A 15,000-nucleotide genomic window follows, 5' to 3' on the forward strand; every position below is an offset into this window, starting at 1 on the left:
GCAAAGTACTTTTTCATTAGGATTTGGAAAATGTAAATCGATTCTAAGAAAGCCGAGCATCCTGAAAAGTTTGAGAATTCCGTTGTAACTTCCGCTTTAGCTAGTTATCAAAGTGCGGTGAAAGTAAACACACAGAAAATAATTCAGCTCGATAAATATATGAAGAAAGTTTTAGTTGAGTTGTATCAGAATGGCATCATGTAGCATTACACTACACACAGGTTAATTACAGTTATCGATATGAAATTAATCAAAAACGCAGCTTATACAATGATTTTGCACAGTAAACAAAAAATTTGTCGTATTCTGGGCATTATAAGTGAAAAATTTGTTGATGATTCTGGCCTCCGTTATTCTAGACACATAACATTTCAGGAAGAATTGAAGGATGTTCCACGAAAGTTACGTTAATTTTTACGCTTCTGTTAAACCCCCGGAAATAACACCGCCCTCCCCTTCCTCCCTTCCTAAAGTAGGGGCCCCTTCAATAATGTCACGTAAAACAATAAAATTTATTGTCTTTGTGTAACATTTAATGTAACGCAGTTGGTAAACACAAATACACCGTACTTGAGGATGTATTGATTAACAAAACTACAGCGAAATATCAAACAATTGTCTCCTGGAATACAGCAACTGGAACGTGGGAAAAAACTCTAATACAGTACGGCAAATATTGTCTCAGTTTCCTTGAACTAAAATCGCATGACTATTTATAAGCGTGATGCGTAATGGGGATGGAATAACCTGAGTGGACTAAGCAAAGCCAGAAACCTTTGTGATATTTAGTTTATCTTTAACTTGACCGAATCCTACCGAAAACTTTACGAACACTACCGTAAAGCCCCGTTTACACGAGCAGCGTGGCAAATATATTTGATCGTGTAGATACCACAACAAATAACTGTTGACAATTCGCAGTTAAGTGGGTCGACAATGCCTTTGGACAGCGGAGATAAAGTAGAAACAAGGCGAGGTTGCCAGGTCGTTCTCCAATGGCGCTCACACTAAGAGGCAGGCATTTGCCACATTTTAGACGAGCAATTTTTCGTGTTTGACAACTTTTATTTGTCACATAAAAGCTAACACGCCAGCTTTTCAGCAGATACAGTTGTCAAATAAAAATGGTCAAGTTTCCTCGTCTACACTAGCAAATAAAAATTGCTCGTGTAAACGGGGCCGAACGCGTTTACTAATAAGTTAAAGTACACCTACAACTGCACTTGCCAGAGTACGTCTTCGAAAGAATTTTTGGATTTGGTCAAATCCTCAATTTTCTGTTATTATTTTAATTCCGGAAAATCCTGCCCGAAAAATACACCATTTTTGTTTTAGTCCGAGTGAGGTAACAATCGAGGAGAATGGAAAACTTTCAGCTTTCGTTGATCAGCGATTGTTTTTATTTTTGCTTGTGAAAGAAGAACTTGAAATGCCGACAATTTGCGTTGTTGCGTTTTGCAGCAATGAGACAGACGAAACAAAAGGTATATGAATGCATGTGATACCATTTTTCGGAGACGAAGAGGCGAAGGAAAAAATGGGTTGACTTGTGTGAACAGAAGAAAGCAAAGTGGAAGCCATCAAAGCACTCTGATATGCGCATGCTCTGCGCATTTTAAATCCGAGGATTTCGAAAGTGAGAAGATTTGTTCTCACACAGCCAGGAGTGTTCCGGGGTGTTCCGTTATACATTGTACATGTAGATTTGTGTTAGCGCTAACATCTTGCTGTACGAAATCGCTTTCCAGGGGAATTCAGGGATCTCCGTATCCCTCCAATTCCTGACATTCGCTGATGTCCTGTAGTAAGGAGCGATCGCACTTTCTACACTCGCACCTACACATAATATATAGATTTAGCCAAGCCTAAAAGCGGAGCTCCCGTTTCTAGCCCCAGAAAGCAATATGATAGCGTATATGGAAAAGGTTATGCTTCTGCATAAAGTACAAAATTAATCGTCATTAGCGTATCAGTTTATAGTGATCAAACACCTATGAGCTGACAGCAGCAAACAACCAAACCTTGCAAACGATAACCAATATTTTTAATCAACAACTAAAACTGAAATTACTAACTTCTTACTAACCGAGCGTGAGGGCCGTACTGGGGAATATTGGCCCGAGGTCCGTACAAAAACGACCGAGGGCCAATATTCCCCAGTACGGCTCGAGCAAGTGAGTTTATAGTAAGTTGTTTTGTTATATGGCTTTTTAATTACCTTTTGCTTTGTTTTTGCAAACCCGTCATCGGCCCGTGGGCATTACGGGAGACTAATGCCCTACAATTCAGTCACAATTAGCCAATCAGAGCGCGCGTTATATCGGCTACAAACAAAAGCCATATAATAAATGTACTGTAATCCAATATAAATTTATACGGCCTCTAGAGTTCGGTTATAAACTTAAGCTTAATATGACAGCGGAAAACTCGCCAATGATGTCTGCTGTAAGCTTGGATGGCGACGTGGTGTGTGATTGTTGAAATATGCCACAATCTCTGTCAACACGGGATTGCAAACGTTTTTAGGCCTTCTTCGTTTTTTTAGCGAGTTTTACAAAACATGTGAGACAGCGGGGCATGCATTAAGAAGGAAAACATTACCTGAAACTAAAGCTAACCGTTTTAAATAAGTGTTTCGTCTCTCGCTCTGTTTCTCTCAGCTTTCAACGGTGTCCTTCATTGAAATTTTCTCTTCTTCTCCTTCCTCGGCTTCTCTCAAGACCTTCTCGCTTAAATTCCTCAAATTTTGTCGCCTCTTCTCTTGCTCTTTCCTGCTCTTTATCCCGTAGCTCGTCACTAATAGTAAAAGTGACGAAGGTCAGGCTGCACAAAAGTTTCCCGCCAAGAAAATTCACCCATCCGCGCCTCAAAGCTGCATTCTATGTTGCGAGACTCCCCTGCCTTCCCTTTTTTAGTCTCCCATCCCCATCCCCCTCCCCAAGAGTCTGTATGGACGGACGGACGCTCGGTCAATCACGTGACAACCAAACGAAATTCTCTTTAGTCAGCCTGGTGTTCTCGGCTCGGTCAAACCCAAGTGTCCGTAGTAACGCAACCGAGAGAGACTAGCCGAGAACCCAACGGCCCCGTTTTTTTTTTGGATGGCCCTCCCCTGTGAAGCCCCAGCCTTCTCCCCCCTCCCCCCCTCCCCCCCTCCCCCCCAATTAAAAACGTACCTTCTCTTAGTGCAATATTCAACCCTACTCATCTGGAAACACTTACAAGTCTAGTCTTTTCCTGGAATAGTTTAAGTGATTATGGGATTGAATCTGAAACATATGATGGCTTCAAACAAGCCATAAGTAATTTGATTATTTAAGTAATTCAAGTAAGTAAGTAAGGAAGTCAAGTCTATTGTGTATATACACTTAGCTTTTTTGATGACAAACTCACAGCTAGTTTGCAGGTATAACGTTAACACAGAAAGTAAAAGTAAAAAGAACGAAAATTGAGATGATACCTTGAACAAATAGCTAAGATAATATAGGAATAAAATTGAAGATTTAAAATCATTTGAACTAAGACTGGATAAACTTTTTCATAATATGAAATTAAGCTAAGACTAATTAATAATACAAAGTATGAGGATCAACGATCAAGCCTCAAGTCAAATTTTCTATTAGTATCACCCAACTAGTGGACTAATGCAAATGCTGCATTTTGATTGGCTACGTTACTAGAGGACTATTAGTAATAGTCCTCGAGTAGCGAAAAGCGTGACGCTTTCTTTCGTTTTATTCCCAAATAAATATTTCTTCAACTAGTTGGGTGATACTAAAACAATGAGGCTCTTCGTCCTCAAGGGCCACTGGTCTATAACCCGAAGTCTAATTGTTAAATAGTTTTTTTAAAAAACTTGAAAGATCGAATAATTTTATGTGAGTCAGGTATTAAGTTCCATAGTTTTGGCGCCATAAACCTCCACGATTTTAGACCGTAAGTTGTAGTGTTGGCCTTTGGCAGCTTTAAAACATCGTTACCTCTTGGGTCGCAATTACTGTTTCTATGTTCGATCAGTTTTTTGATACTGTTTGGTGCGTGATCACTATATATAGCTTTGAAGACCGTGCAGACTATTTTTGCGAGGCGTTGCTTCACAAGTGATGGTACGCCTATTTTGTTAAGTAGTTTACAACAGGGCATTTGTCTTTCATTACTTAAATTAACTGCGAGGGACGAGGTTGTTTGCAACTCTTAACTTGGCTTGCACGTTTCAATTTCCTATCTTAGATCTTAGCACCACGCATTAAAACTCATTGCATACAAGAAAACAATCTTGAAAATATTGCTTAGGCCCGTTTAAACGTCGCATTTTACATGTGCCGAATCTAATGCAAATGAGCGAAAACGATAGATTTTTCTCATTTGCATTAGATTCGGCACATGGAAAATACGACGTTTAAAGCGGGCCTTAAAATATTACAATATATGCTGCAACATGTTGAAGAAAAATACTTGAGGTTATATTGTCATAACAAGAGAGAATTAGGTAGGACTGTTCGTCTATCAATTTACGGGCTTGACTCAGCACAGTAACAAATGAACTTATTTTTAGATACACTTTGCACCCGAAAAGAGCCACCACTTTAACCAATCAGGAGAAGCAACGTCATGCGTGACTGCTTCTGCCATGTAGCCTGTGCACAGCCACCCGCTCTCCGAAAAAAAATTGGAAAGGAGCGTCTGTGATTTACCGTTGGTAATCGTGTTCAATATCACGTGATTTTTCCTGGAATGTGTGGAAAATGATTTGATTGGTTATTACCCTTCGATCATTACGTCATTGGAACACCGAGTTTTGATTGGCTTTTATATTTATCTTCGCTCCACATCAACACCGTGAGAACCAACGTGAGAGATTTTACGATGAGTTCGTGTGTACTTTGTGCATGGTAAAAAAATACGAATAAAAATCTTTTTGATCGTCAAAGAGGTTTTTCTCTTTAAGTACGAGCGGAATTGTTATCTTTGGAGTATAAAGTGGAAATCGATTCTTCGTACATTTGTAGGAATTGTTTGTGTCAGCGCTGAAGAAACGAACGCGCTCCTGACGATGTGAATATAGCACGATTCAAAAGATTGTTCACTCGTAAACGTCTCCCGCTATCCCTTACCAGTCAAAGTATTCCCAACATCTTGCTCGGACCAGCCCAGCCATTCTCAAGAACAATCTACAAAGCGTGTTGCCCTGAATAATTTGAGATGTGTACATATCGAGGAAAACTAACAGCTCAGGCAACGATCGGTGCTGCTCTGAAGATCACAGCTGTACCCGGTTGGAAGACTGGCAAATACATCCTTTCCTTTTAAGAGTGCTTCTATGCTGTAAAGCCAAGGAATCTTAAAACTATAGGAGACGCTCTTCAATGCACGTTTGGAATCTATCTCATGGACCACCATTTTGAAAATTTAGCTCCAAAGAAATATGAGCCACGTAAATTCGAGTCAGCGTAGATCACTCAATAATGTATGCAGAATTATACCGGAACACGATTACCAACGGTAAATCACAGACGCTCCTTTCCGATTTTTTTTTTTGGAGAGCGGGCGGCTAAGCACAGTTTTTTTCTTGGAAATGACGACTAATTTTCGCGGGAACGCGTATTCTAAAAATAGAATCGTTTTTGACTGTGCTGTATAGGGAAGCCACCCAGGCCACGGGAACACTCTTACCTAATTCACTCTTGGTCATAACCATTTCATGTTATCATAGTGGTTTTATGGGCTTTTGTAGGCAAGTAACGAGGAACAATTTAATTAAATACGTGTGTGAGTGCCTCGTGTCTTTCCTTGCACGTGCCTTCACCGCTCGCGAATATCATGAAAATCCCGAGAATCAATTTTTGTATTACAGTGAACATGAGAAAAATGACTCCGTTAACTCGCGGAAAAAAGTCGGGCTAAATACCAAACTTGTGTGTTTCACAGGGAAAGAGTCAATTTCAAGAAATTTCTCCCTCCCCTGCCCAAACGAAAAAAAACAAGGGAAAAAAAGGAAACGAAGTCATGTTGTACAATACTCCATCTTGACTCAAGAATGACCATCTTAAAGTGGTACTATGATCAAAAACTCATTTCCTTTTTTTCTTCTGATTTTGAAAGCGTGTACGCTTAACACCTAACTGGCAAAATTTTGAGCTTTGAGTTTTATCCAAAGGCTGTTTATTTTGAGTGTAAGTTTTGGATTTCATGGTCCGCCATTACTCACGTTCAAAACTGGCCGATTGGACCTCAGAGGGTTGGATCTAGAGAAAATGACGTCATTTACTCACTAGCTTAAAATTTCAGCGTGTAAACGCAATTTATTAAATATGCAAAACACGGGTTGAAAAGTCTGAAAGCCCGAAACTCCCGTGCTGCATATTAATTAGGCCGCGTACAAACGCATTGCATTCTTAAACTGGTGAGTGTTTGACGTCATTTTCTCCTCGACCCAGCTCTCTCAAGATTTTGAAGTTAGTAATGGCGGACCAATAAATAAGAAAATTCCAGCTAAAATAAACAGGTGTCTTTTTAAAATCAGAACTTAAAACTTGGGTGAGTTAGTGTTTAGTTAACATAGTTTTGAAATCCAAAGGAAAAACAAATTTTTTTTTTGGTCGTAGTACCACTTTAACCTTTTTTCGATGTTCACTCCTCCACAGCTTTTGCTACCGCGGAAGGGGAAGAAAGAGAGATGGGGGAAGGAAACATCGGCTTTACATTCAACGAGGCGAATGGCAAATTTATATTCCTGAAGAGAATTCCAGATGGAAAGAAACGGGACTTTGTCAAAGCCGGCTTTCATCTGGAGCTGTATTCCTTGAAGCAGTTTGATGCAAGTGAAAAGGCTGTCGGTACATCAATTAATTCATTTGCAAGTCAACGCTTCCACGTCTTGTCATTCAATAGGACAGCTTCTTTTCAGGGTAAGTTTGAGTTTTAAGTGATACAAAATTTTATTATCGATAGAAGAAGATCCATGCTGGAATGGTACTGCTATTGCGCCGCAGTCCAAACAACAAACAACCCATTTTGCTATAAAGCCAAGCCCTTTGTCGCTGAGGAGTATTTTTCTTGAAATATTACCCTCAAGTTACGTCTACTTCCAAACCACAACTATTTTGCCAAGCTTCTCCCTTGCTCCTCCTAAACGGTGTTGACAGCTATACTTTTCACAACAATTCTGACAAGTGTTTGACCTGAAAGACCCAACATTGTTCAGGGGTAGGGAAGTAGGTGATGAATCGGACTGCTATAATCTCCGAAAAAAGACAAAGAGTCCTCAATGTTTTTTGGCTTAAGCTCTTTGGAGGTCAGACTGGCCCTTTTTTATTTGCATTAATAAATGAAGATAAAGATTGTCAATTTGCAAGATTGTTGAACAATGATCCCTCTCCTACCCCACTCTCCTTCTTCTTCTTCTTCTTCTTCTTCTTCTTCTTCTTCTTCTTCTTCTTCTTCTTCTTCTTCTTCTTCTTCTTCTTCTCCCCCTTCCCCCACATTTGTTCGTTCTTGCCATATTTCGCTTGTCTTTATTGAAAAATAAGCAGTTCTGAAATTCATTATTTTCCGAAAGTGACGCTTCCTTTAAAAAATGTAAACATTCAGTCTGAATAGGGAGGGAGCGCCCTCGCGACACACGTTTTCCAAATTTTGTGGTGGCGCATGTATTTTCCCCACCCCTTACTCGCTCACCGAAATTTGAGACTATTCGCAGACGAGGCTAGTAAACATTTCCTGAGGCTCAAAGTTATTTTTTGTTGTGGTGGAGGTTCCTTTTGAACATTGCTTTTTTGCTTGTTTCTATTTAGGTATCAGTGCTGCATCTCTTGTGGCAACGACAATCCTAAAGCACCTTGACGCCAACCTCACTTTGCAACTTCTCGTCTTTAAAGAAGAAGGAAACATCACTTTCGGGAATGAATCATATGGAGTGCAAAACGGAAGCATCAAGATATTTGTTAAGGTCAGCCAAAGAGGGCAACCTCGTTCCCATGGTCTTTCATCTCCCCATCCCAGACGGAGCGAGGGAAGAAAGACTTTGGTTCACGTTTCTTAGTGACAAATTTTCTTCTTGGAAGGGGTCCCCGCTTTTCTGAATATTGTCACCGCTGGTATTTGTCACAGCCAAAACGAAGCTTGAAATGTTGGCTGAAGCTTGGGTAGATAAATCGCCATGTTTTTCAGTAATCTTCAATGTTCGTTTCGGAGAGCAGCTATTGGAATGTGAATCTAAAGCCAAAAAGTAAAGTGCTTGAAAGCGTACGGGGTACAGATGATCTGTTATTTTTCACCCATTGCCAGCGCTACTCTTTGGTAATTTTTTCCCTTCTATAGTAAGCTCAGAAAAGACAAATTTACGACTTGGCTTCTCGTCCCTCTGATTGTTTTTTTGCCATCTCTCCTTGACCAGCCTAAGCCAGGGTCTTTTTTCCCCTCGCTCCCTCTGGGGTGGGGAGATGAAATACCCTGGGAACGAGGTTGCTAAAGAGCTCCCCAATCACCACAAAAGAGTGTACACTTTGTACACTTACTTTCTTGCAGTAAGATCTTAATATTATTGCTAATTAACACGTCAACGTGTTTCCTTGATGGTGGAATAAACGTTTAATGTACATTCCACCTTGGTTCACCCGCTGCAGAACTCCCACTAATGTAATATTTGTTGAAAAGCCTGTTTCATATTTTGGATTGTATTCTTTTCCTGTTTCAGTTGGAGAACTTTACATTCTGCGACGGCCAAAAAGACAACCGGTTAAAGTGCAAGCAAAATGAGATCGGAGAGTTCTTGGAAATCGCTGTTAGGGTAAAAAACAAAAACGGAGCTCCAGGACAAGAGCAGAGTGAAGAAGAAAACAAGAAAAGGGGAGGTCCTTTCAAACCTGGTGAGGGAAAGAACAAGACTCGAATCCGCTGTTTCAAATGCCCTAAAATTTATCGTTTTGGTGACGACGAAGTTGGGACCGCTCGACAGGTAAAGTAAATATCGCAAGACAAACGACTCCATTGATATAATTAGAAACCTCCAATTGGAAAAGGGAACGTATATGTTGCCGGTAAAATCCGTTTTCAGGTTGAATCCGTTTTTGCCCAGGTTAAACTGATGATCCTCATTTTATCTACGTTGAATACGCCACTAAGATGAATTGAAGAAACGTTTTTGGAGCCTAAATTAATCCTAGAGAAAAATTAGGGTCAGGTTAGGATTATTATGGAAAAGTAAATAATGAAAAGAAATGTGTTGGGTTGAGCATGTTCGTCGTTATAGTGTAGTGGTGAAGGCACAGAACTAGAGGTCGTGGAGGGTCCGAGTTTGAGAACCTGAACCTGACTGACTGACTGAATGGATAAGTCTATGAATAAAGAAACCAAGAAGATGGTATAATGCATTAAGAAGATGTGTTGAGATACTAAGACAGAGCTTAAGGGAAGGTATCCTTAAGGGGGGGGGGGGGGTGGGGGGTTGTTAGCTGCTTAAACTAGATTGAGTGCCTATTCAACCTAGGTAAAATGAGGATCACTAATTTTAAGTGCCCATGACCCCAAAATATTTTTTTCGCTAAAATGAATCTTTGAACCTCTTCAAGACGCATTGAGGCCATTTTTTTCCTTTTTCTAACAAATCCTGCCACTTTAAAGGCTTCCAAAGTTGCAAAAATCCAAGCATCTTTTGTTCACGACCGAGTCAGAAGGGGAGTGCGTCTTTTCCTGTTTTGACGTCACAATGTACTTTGCATGCATTTCTACAAGGAGTTAATGCAATGTAAATCAGTTTGTGACGTCAAAGCAGGAATAGACCCACTCCCCTTCAATTCTGACTTGGTCGTGAACGAAAGATGCTTGGATTTTCGCAACTTTCGAAGCCTATAAAATGGCAGGATTTGTTAGAAAAAGGAAAAAATGGCCGCAATGCGTCGCAAACAGGTGCAAAGATTCATTTTAGCGAAAAAAATATTTTGCGGTTATAGGCACTTTAACCTAGGAAAAACTTATTCAACCTGAGTCCGGATTTGACTGACAACATATATACCCGATTGCCGGTCCATCCAACATTTAGAGAGATTTAGCATCGCTTTAAAGTTAAACGGCAAGCTTACAGTTACATTTATTCATTAAGGGAGAATGGCCGTAAAGTTTCGGGACTTCGAGAAACGGGCCCGTGAAAACTCCAAGCGGCTTCAACGGGATTCGAGCCCATGACCTCTCCGCTGCCGATGCAATGTCACTCAGTTGTGAGTAGGTCAATAGGCCATTTCCGAGTTCATGTCTGCCTCCTCTTCAAGACGAGTCTAAGAGCGAAGTTTTTGTTATGAAAATTAGTTCTAATTCATAAGTAAAGTAGAACTAATTATCATCACGAAAACTTCGCACTTAGACTCGCTTTGAAGAAGAGGCAGACTTGAACTCGGAAATGGCTTATTTGTTGGGCTCATGTGTTTCCGTGAAAGTACTTTTTTCGGGTGACTATAAGAGACAATTGCTTAAATTGTCCGGATACGTGCGAGGATCACTTCACTCTTTCGCTTAGAACCCGTAATTCAACAAGGAACTTTGTTCCAACTTCTCTTTCCTCATCCAGGCCCCAGTTGCTCACACGATGGATAGTGCTATGCACCGGATATTTCGATATCCAGCGGATAAACACTAGCAAAACCAATTGAGTTATCCAGTGGATGGTGATTTATCGGGCGGATATCGCTACCCATCGTTTGAACAACTGGGGCCAGGGGCCCGTTTTTCGAAAGTCCCGGAACTTTACGGGCTATTTTCGGGTGTCACAATTCCCTTTGTATCTCAAGAACGGAGAGAATTAAAGTCGTCAAACTTAACAGTCATTTTTCTTTTTGTTACCTTGAAAACATGTTTAAAAAATCGGCTTTCCAAAACAAGCGGTTGCCAGTTTCACAAATGGCTTTTCGGGCCCGAAAAGTTTTCGGGACTTTCGAGAAACGGGCCCCAGGTGTTTAAATAGGTGCCGACGACATTCTGCTTGGGGTAACCCAGCCACGGACTAGCATCCCCTCCAGGGAAGAGTAGCAATACTCCTAGTTACCTCATGTTACTCAAACCAGAATAAGCGCCTCCAGTCTGAGCCCTCATTGCCTAATTTTTCATTAGTACGCGTAGTGTGATTGGCTAAAATCTCGCGCCACATTATTAGCCAATCCGAGGCAAAGGAAAAAGCAACTGAGATTTTCCCGTCTTTTCTCTTCACAGTGCAAGATTGACGACAAATTCGTATCATTGGCTCCGGGATTCCCTAAGTTAGTTGAACGTGGAACCAATCAACTATTTTTTTTCCGAGCTCCAAAGTTCAACATGAGCATTACATTTGATCCAGTTGTGGAGCTGGCGGAAGAAGAAGGGGGGGATGGTAGTGATAATGGTGACAATGGATCCCAAAATGGCCAAGCATCCATCATAAACATGAATGCCATCATGTTTGTTGCAATTATCTGTACCTTCTTCTTTTAAGGTTGTAGGTCATCTGGACATTTAAAGCGATAACTGAGCTTGTTAAACATTTTCTCATCAAAAGTTTCCCGCACACGCGAGGAAATGGCTGAGCAAACCGCCGCGTGAGACACTTTACTCAGCTCTTTCCTCACGGTGTGCGGCGGGCTTTAGTATCTGGATGGGTGACCTCAAAACTATACCACTTTACCCCTTTGTAACAGAAACAAAGGACCGAAATCCTATTTTAACGCTCAAAAATGCGAACTAAGCAAGGGACAGATTTTGTTAGCCTGCTTTATGCAAAACAAAGATTGATGCAAAAGTAAATAAATATTGATATACAGTTTTACGAAGAGCAGAAGGAAGTTTTCAGGACGGTCGATCGAGAATAAAATATCTTGCCATCACCAACAAAATTTGCGACATGAAAGCAACATTTTGGGAGATTTTTTCTACCTTCAATTTTTACTTTTGTACTTTTGGCTGCAAAAGTAAATCGCAAAATCGAAAGTGACATAGAATTCAGCGGGTGCCGTGATCAAGTTACCTTGGGTGTTTACGTGCGAAACAAAGGATACATCTGGGTCAAAATGATGGCAAGATACCGGGGTTTTGTTTTTGTTAGTTTGGGTTTTTTTAAAGTTTGACAAGAAATGTGCGAATTCAACATAAAGATCACAATGGCTTAACTCTTGAGGTTGACCATTGTTTCTACAAAGTCAAAATTTTACCGTCTTAGACGCGTTTATTTATCACCAGGTAATTCCATTGTTTTGGAAATCGAAGCTGCTTTATTATTCATCAGCGTCACAAATTCTTGCCGATTTTGGGGCTCACTTTGTTGAAACTCAAGCACGCTGTCAACAAACCTGTTTACTTTCGTGAGTTACGCACGCTTTGCGCGCCTATTGGCACCTCGGACACTCTTACACTCTTACATAAACTGCGAGCAGTCCCTTCATAAATCAGACTTGACTGATTAGAGTGAAATGTGAAGTGCTAGTTTTCTACCCCATATGAACCATGTGAGCGTTAGCCCTACTAATGGGAATGGGCCCACACAAGGACAGAGGAAAAGTCTGACCAGGGTGAGAATTGAACCCACTACTCTCGGGTTAGATCACCGCTGCTCTACCGACTGAACTACAAGGTCAGACGGGAGCAGGCCGTGAGAACTGAAGATGATAAAGTCACGGCAATGAACATGTACAAGTACAAAGAAGGATTACGTTTTTGCAAACGTTGGCTATGTAGCACTTATATGTGAACAGACTTAACTGATTAGAGTGAAATGTGAAGTGCTAGTTTTCTTCCCCATATGAACCATGTGAGCGTTAGCCCTACTAATGGGAATGGGCCCACACAAGGACGGAGAAAAACTTGGTAGAGCAGCGGTGATCCAACCCGATGGTCGTGGGTTCAATTCCTACCCTGGTCAGAGTTTTTCTTTGTGGGCCTATTTCCATCAGCAGGGCTAACCGCTAACTCTCACATGGTTCATATGGGGTAGAAAACTAGCACTTCACATTTCACTCTAATCAGTTAAGTCAAGAGATCATAAAGGTAAGAGAAGTAATCCCTCATACTGGCCCTATTCCCATCGTAATCCCTCTTAGGTTATTTTTAGATGATATCAATTTTCCCGCGGATAATGTTACCAAGCGCGTTACGTGGAAGTTTCGTGGAGGAGGGAAAGTGCAGCAAATTCTGTACGATGCCACTCTCCGTTTTCAAAATTGAGTTTCATGGCCTGATAAAATTCATTGTCTGCAAGATACAGTTTTCAAACATACATCCTTGGAATTGCTTAACTGTCTAGTTTACAGTGATACCAATTTGAAGAACTTCCAATCTATCAAACCGTGATAAATAATTTTGACAGATGCAGATACGTTTACCTTGGTTGCATTGCGTTACTTGTCCATTTTAGTGCGCACTTTCTCACCGTCTACAAAATTCTGTCGCTTACAAAACTCGTCCGTGTCAAGATGCAGTTTGCAATCATATAACATGGAAATTGGTTAACTGTATAATTCACTCTGATACCAATTTTACCATTTCCTAATGTAGGGAACCGTGTTAAATAATTTTTGAAAGAGGGAGCTATGTTTTACGCGTGCGTTGCAAATTGACTTCAATCCGATCTTACGGTTTTAAAAATTTTTATCGCGGGGTCAATTAAAATTTTCCTGTCATTTGTGGTACTGTTTGAAAGCGTTAGCTGTCTAATTTATGAATGTCATAGAATTAAGTCACCATAGTTTAAGTTCGCTAAGAAAATCGAGCACGCGTTGACCAAGTCAGGAATATGTTACTTGGTGACTGTAGTCCCGCGATATTTCATTGTGTACAAAATTCTGTCGCCTATAAAACTCGTTACTTTCAAGATACAAGATGCAAAGACATATCATTCAAATCGCTTAACTGTGTTGTTTACAGTGACACCAATTTCAACACTGTCCAATGTACGAAACCGAGTTTAATAATTTTGAAAGATGCAGGTATATTTAACATGCGTGCTTTGCAAATTGACTTCCATCCGATACGTGTTCATACATTTTTATCGCACTGTCTGTTCAAGTTTTCCTTTCTTGTTTGATATCTGCCTAGTTTATGAATATCTAAGATTTAAGTCGTCATATTTTAATCCCGCGAAGAAAATCAAGAACGCGTTAACCATTTCAGCGATATATTACTTGTTGACTGTAGTCTGCGAATTGCCAAGTTTACAAAATTCTGTCGCTTATAAAACTCGATCCTTTCAAGATACAGGTTTCAAACATCTATAACTGAAATCGCTTAATTGTCTAGTTTTCAATGATACCACATTCAAGGTTGTGCCATACACGAAACCGTGTTAAATTAATATTTTTTTTAAGGAGACAGCTATATTTAACATACGTGCTTTGCAAATTCACTTGAATCCGATAACACGGGTTCAAAAATTTTTATCGGACGCTTGATTCAAGTTTTCCTTTCATGTTTGGTACTGTTGTAGAACTCTATCTGTCTACTTTATCACCATATAAAAATTAAGTCATCACATTGTAATCCCGCAAAGGAAACCGAGAATGCGTTTATTAAAGTCAGAGAGATCGTACTTATCGACTATAGTCCTCCATTTACCATTCTGTGCAAAATCCTGTCGGTTACATAACTCGTTCCTTCCAAGATACAGGTTTGAAAACATAAGTCATTGAAATCGCTTAACTCTGTAGTCAACAAGTCACGTTCGTCCAGAAAATGTATATACGCGTTTGTCTCAACAACCTGCGCCATTTTTGTTTGATGGTAAATCGCGAACGACGCGAATCATTACGTGGGAATTCGCTCAACTGTCAACATTGGTAAAAATGGGGACATGTGATTGGCTATCAGTTAACCCTCGTGGGAATACCAGATCTCGCAGGAGATCTAAAAATAACTTAAGAGGGATTATGATGGGAATAGGGCCAGTATGAAGGATTACTTCTCTTACCTTCATAATCTCTTGGTTAAGTCTGTTCACACATAATTGCTACACGGCCAACGTTTGCAAAAACGTAATCCTTCTTTCAAAAA

The 15,000-nt window shown here is 40.3% G+C and overlaps 2 protein-coding genes across 2 annotated transcripts in view; one reads left to right on the top strand and one right to left on the bottom strand.

Moving 5' to 3' along the window:
- Window positions 1–11,786, top strand: part of LOC138004359 (skeletal aspartic acid-rich protein 1-like) — a 15,086-nt gene extending 3,300 nt beyond the window's left edge. The window contains exons 2-5 of the mRNA XM_068850854.1: window positions 6,645–6,908; window positions 7,794–7,948; window positions 8,696–8,956; window positions 11,200–11,786. Of these exons, the coding sequence (XP_068706955.1) occupies window positions 6,645–6,908; window positions 7,794–7,948; window positions 8,696–8,956; window positions 11,200–11,457 (938 nt within the window). The 3' untranslated portion in view covers window positions 11,458–11,786. The remainder of the gene's footprint in view (window positions 1–6,644; window positions 6,909–7,793; window positions 7,949–8,695; window positions 8,957–11,199) is intronic.
- Window positions 11,787–11,940: 154 nt separating this feature from the next.
- Window positions 11,941–15,000, bottom strand: part of LOC138004353 (uncharacterized) — an 8,974-nt gene continuing 5,914 nt past the window's right edge. The window contains exon 1 of the mRNA XM_068850844.1: window positions 11,941–15,000. This exon is cut by the window's right edge and continues 5,914 nt beyond it. The gene's annotated coding sequence lies outside the window, so the exon portion shown is untranslated.

This window comes from Montipora foliosa, chromosome 5, assembly GCF_036669935.1.
Source record: "Montipora foliosa isolate CH-2021 chromosome 5, ASM3666993v2, whole genome shotgun sequence".
Classification (NCBI taxonomy): Eukaryota; Metazoa; Cnidaria; class Anthozoa; order Scleractinia; family Acroporidae; genus Montipora; species Montipora foliosa.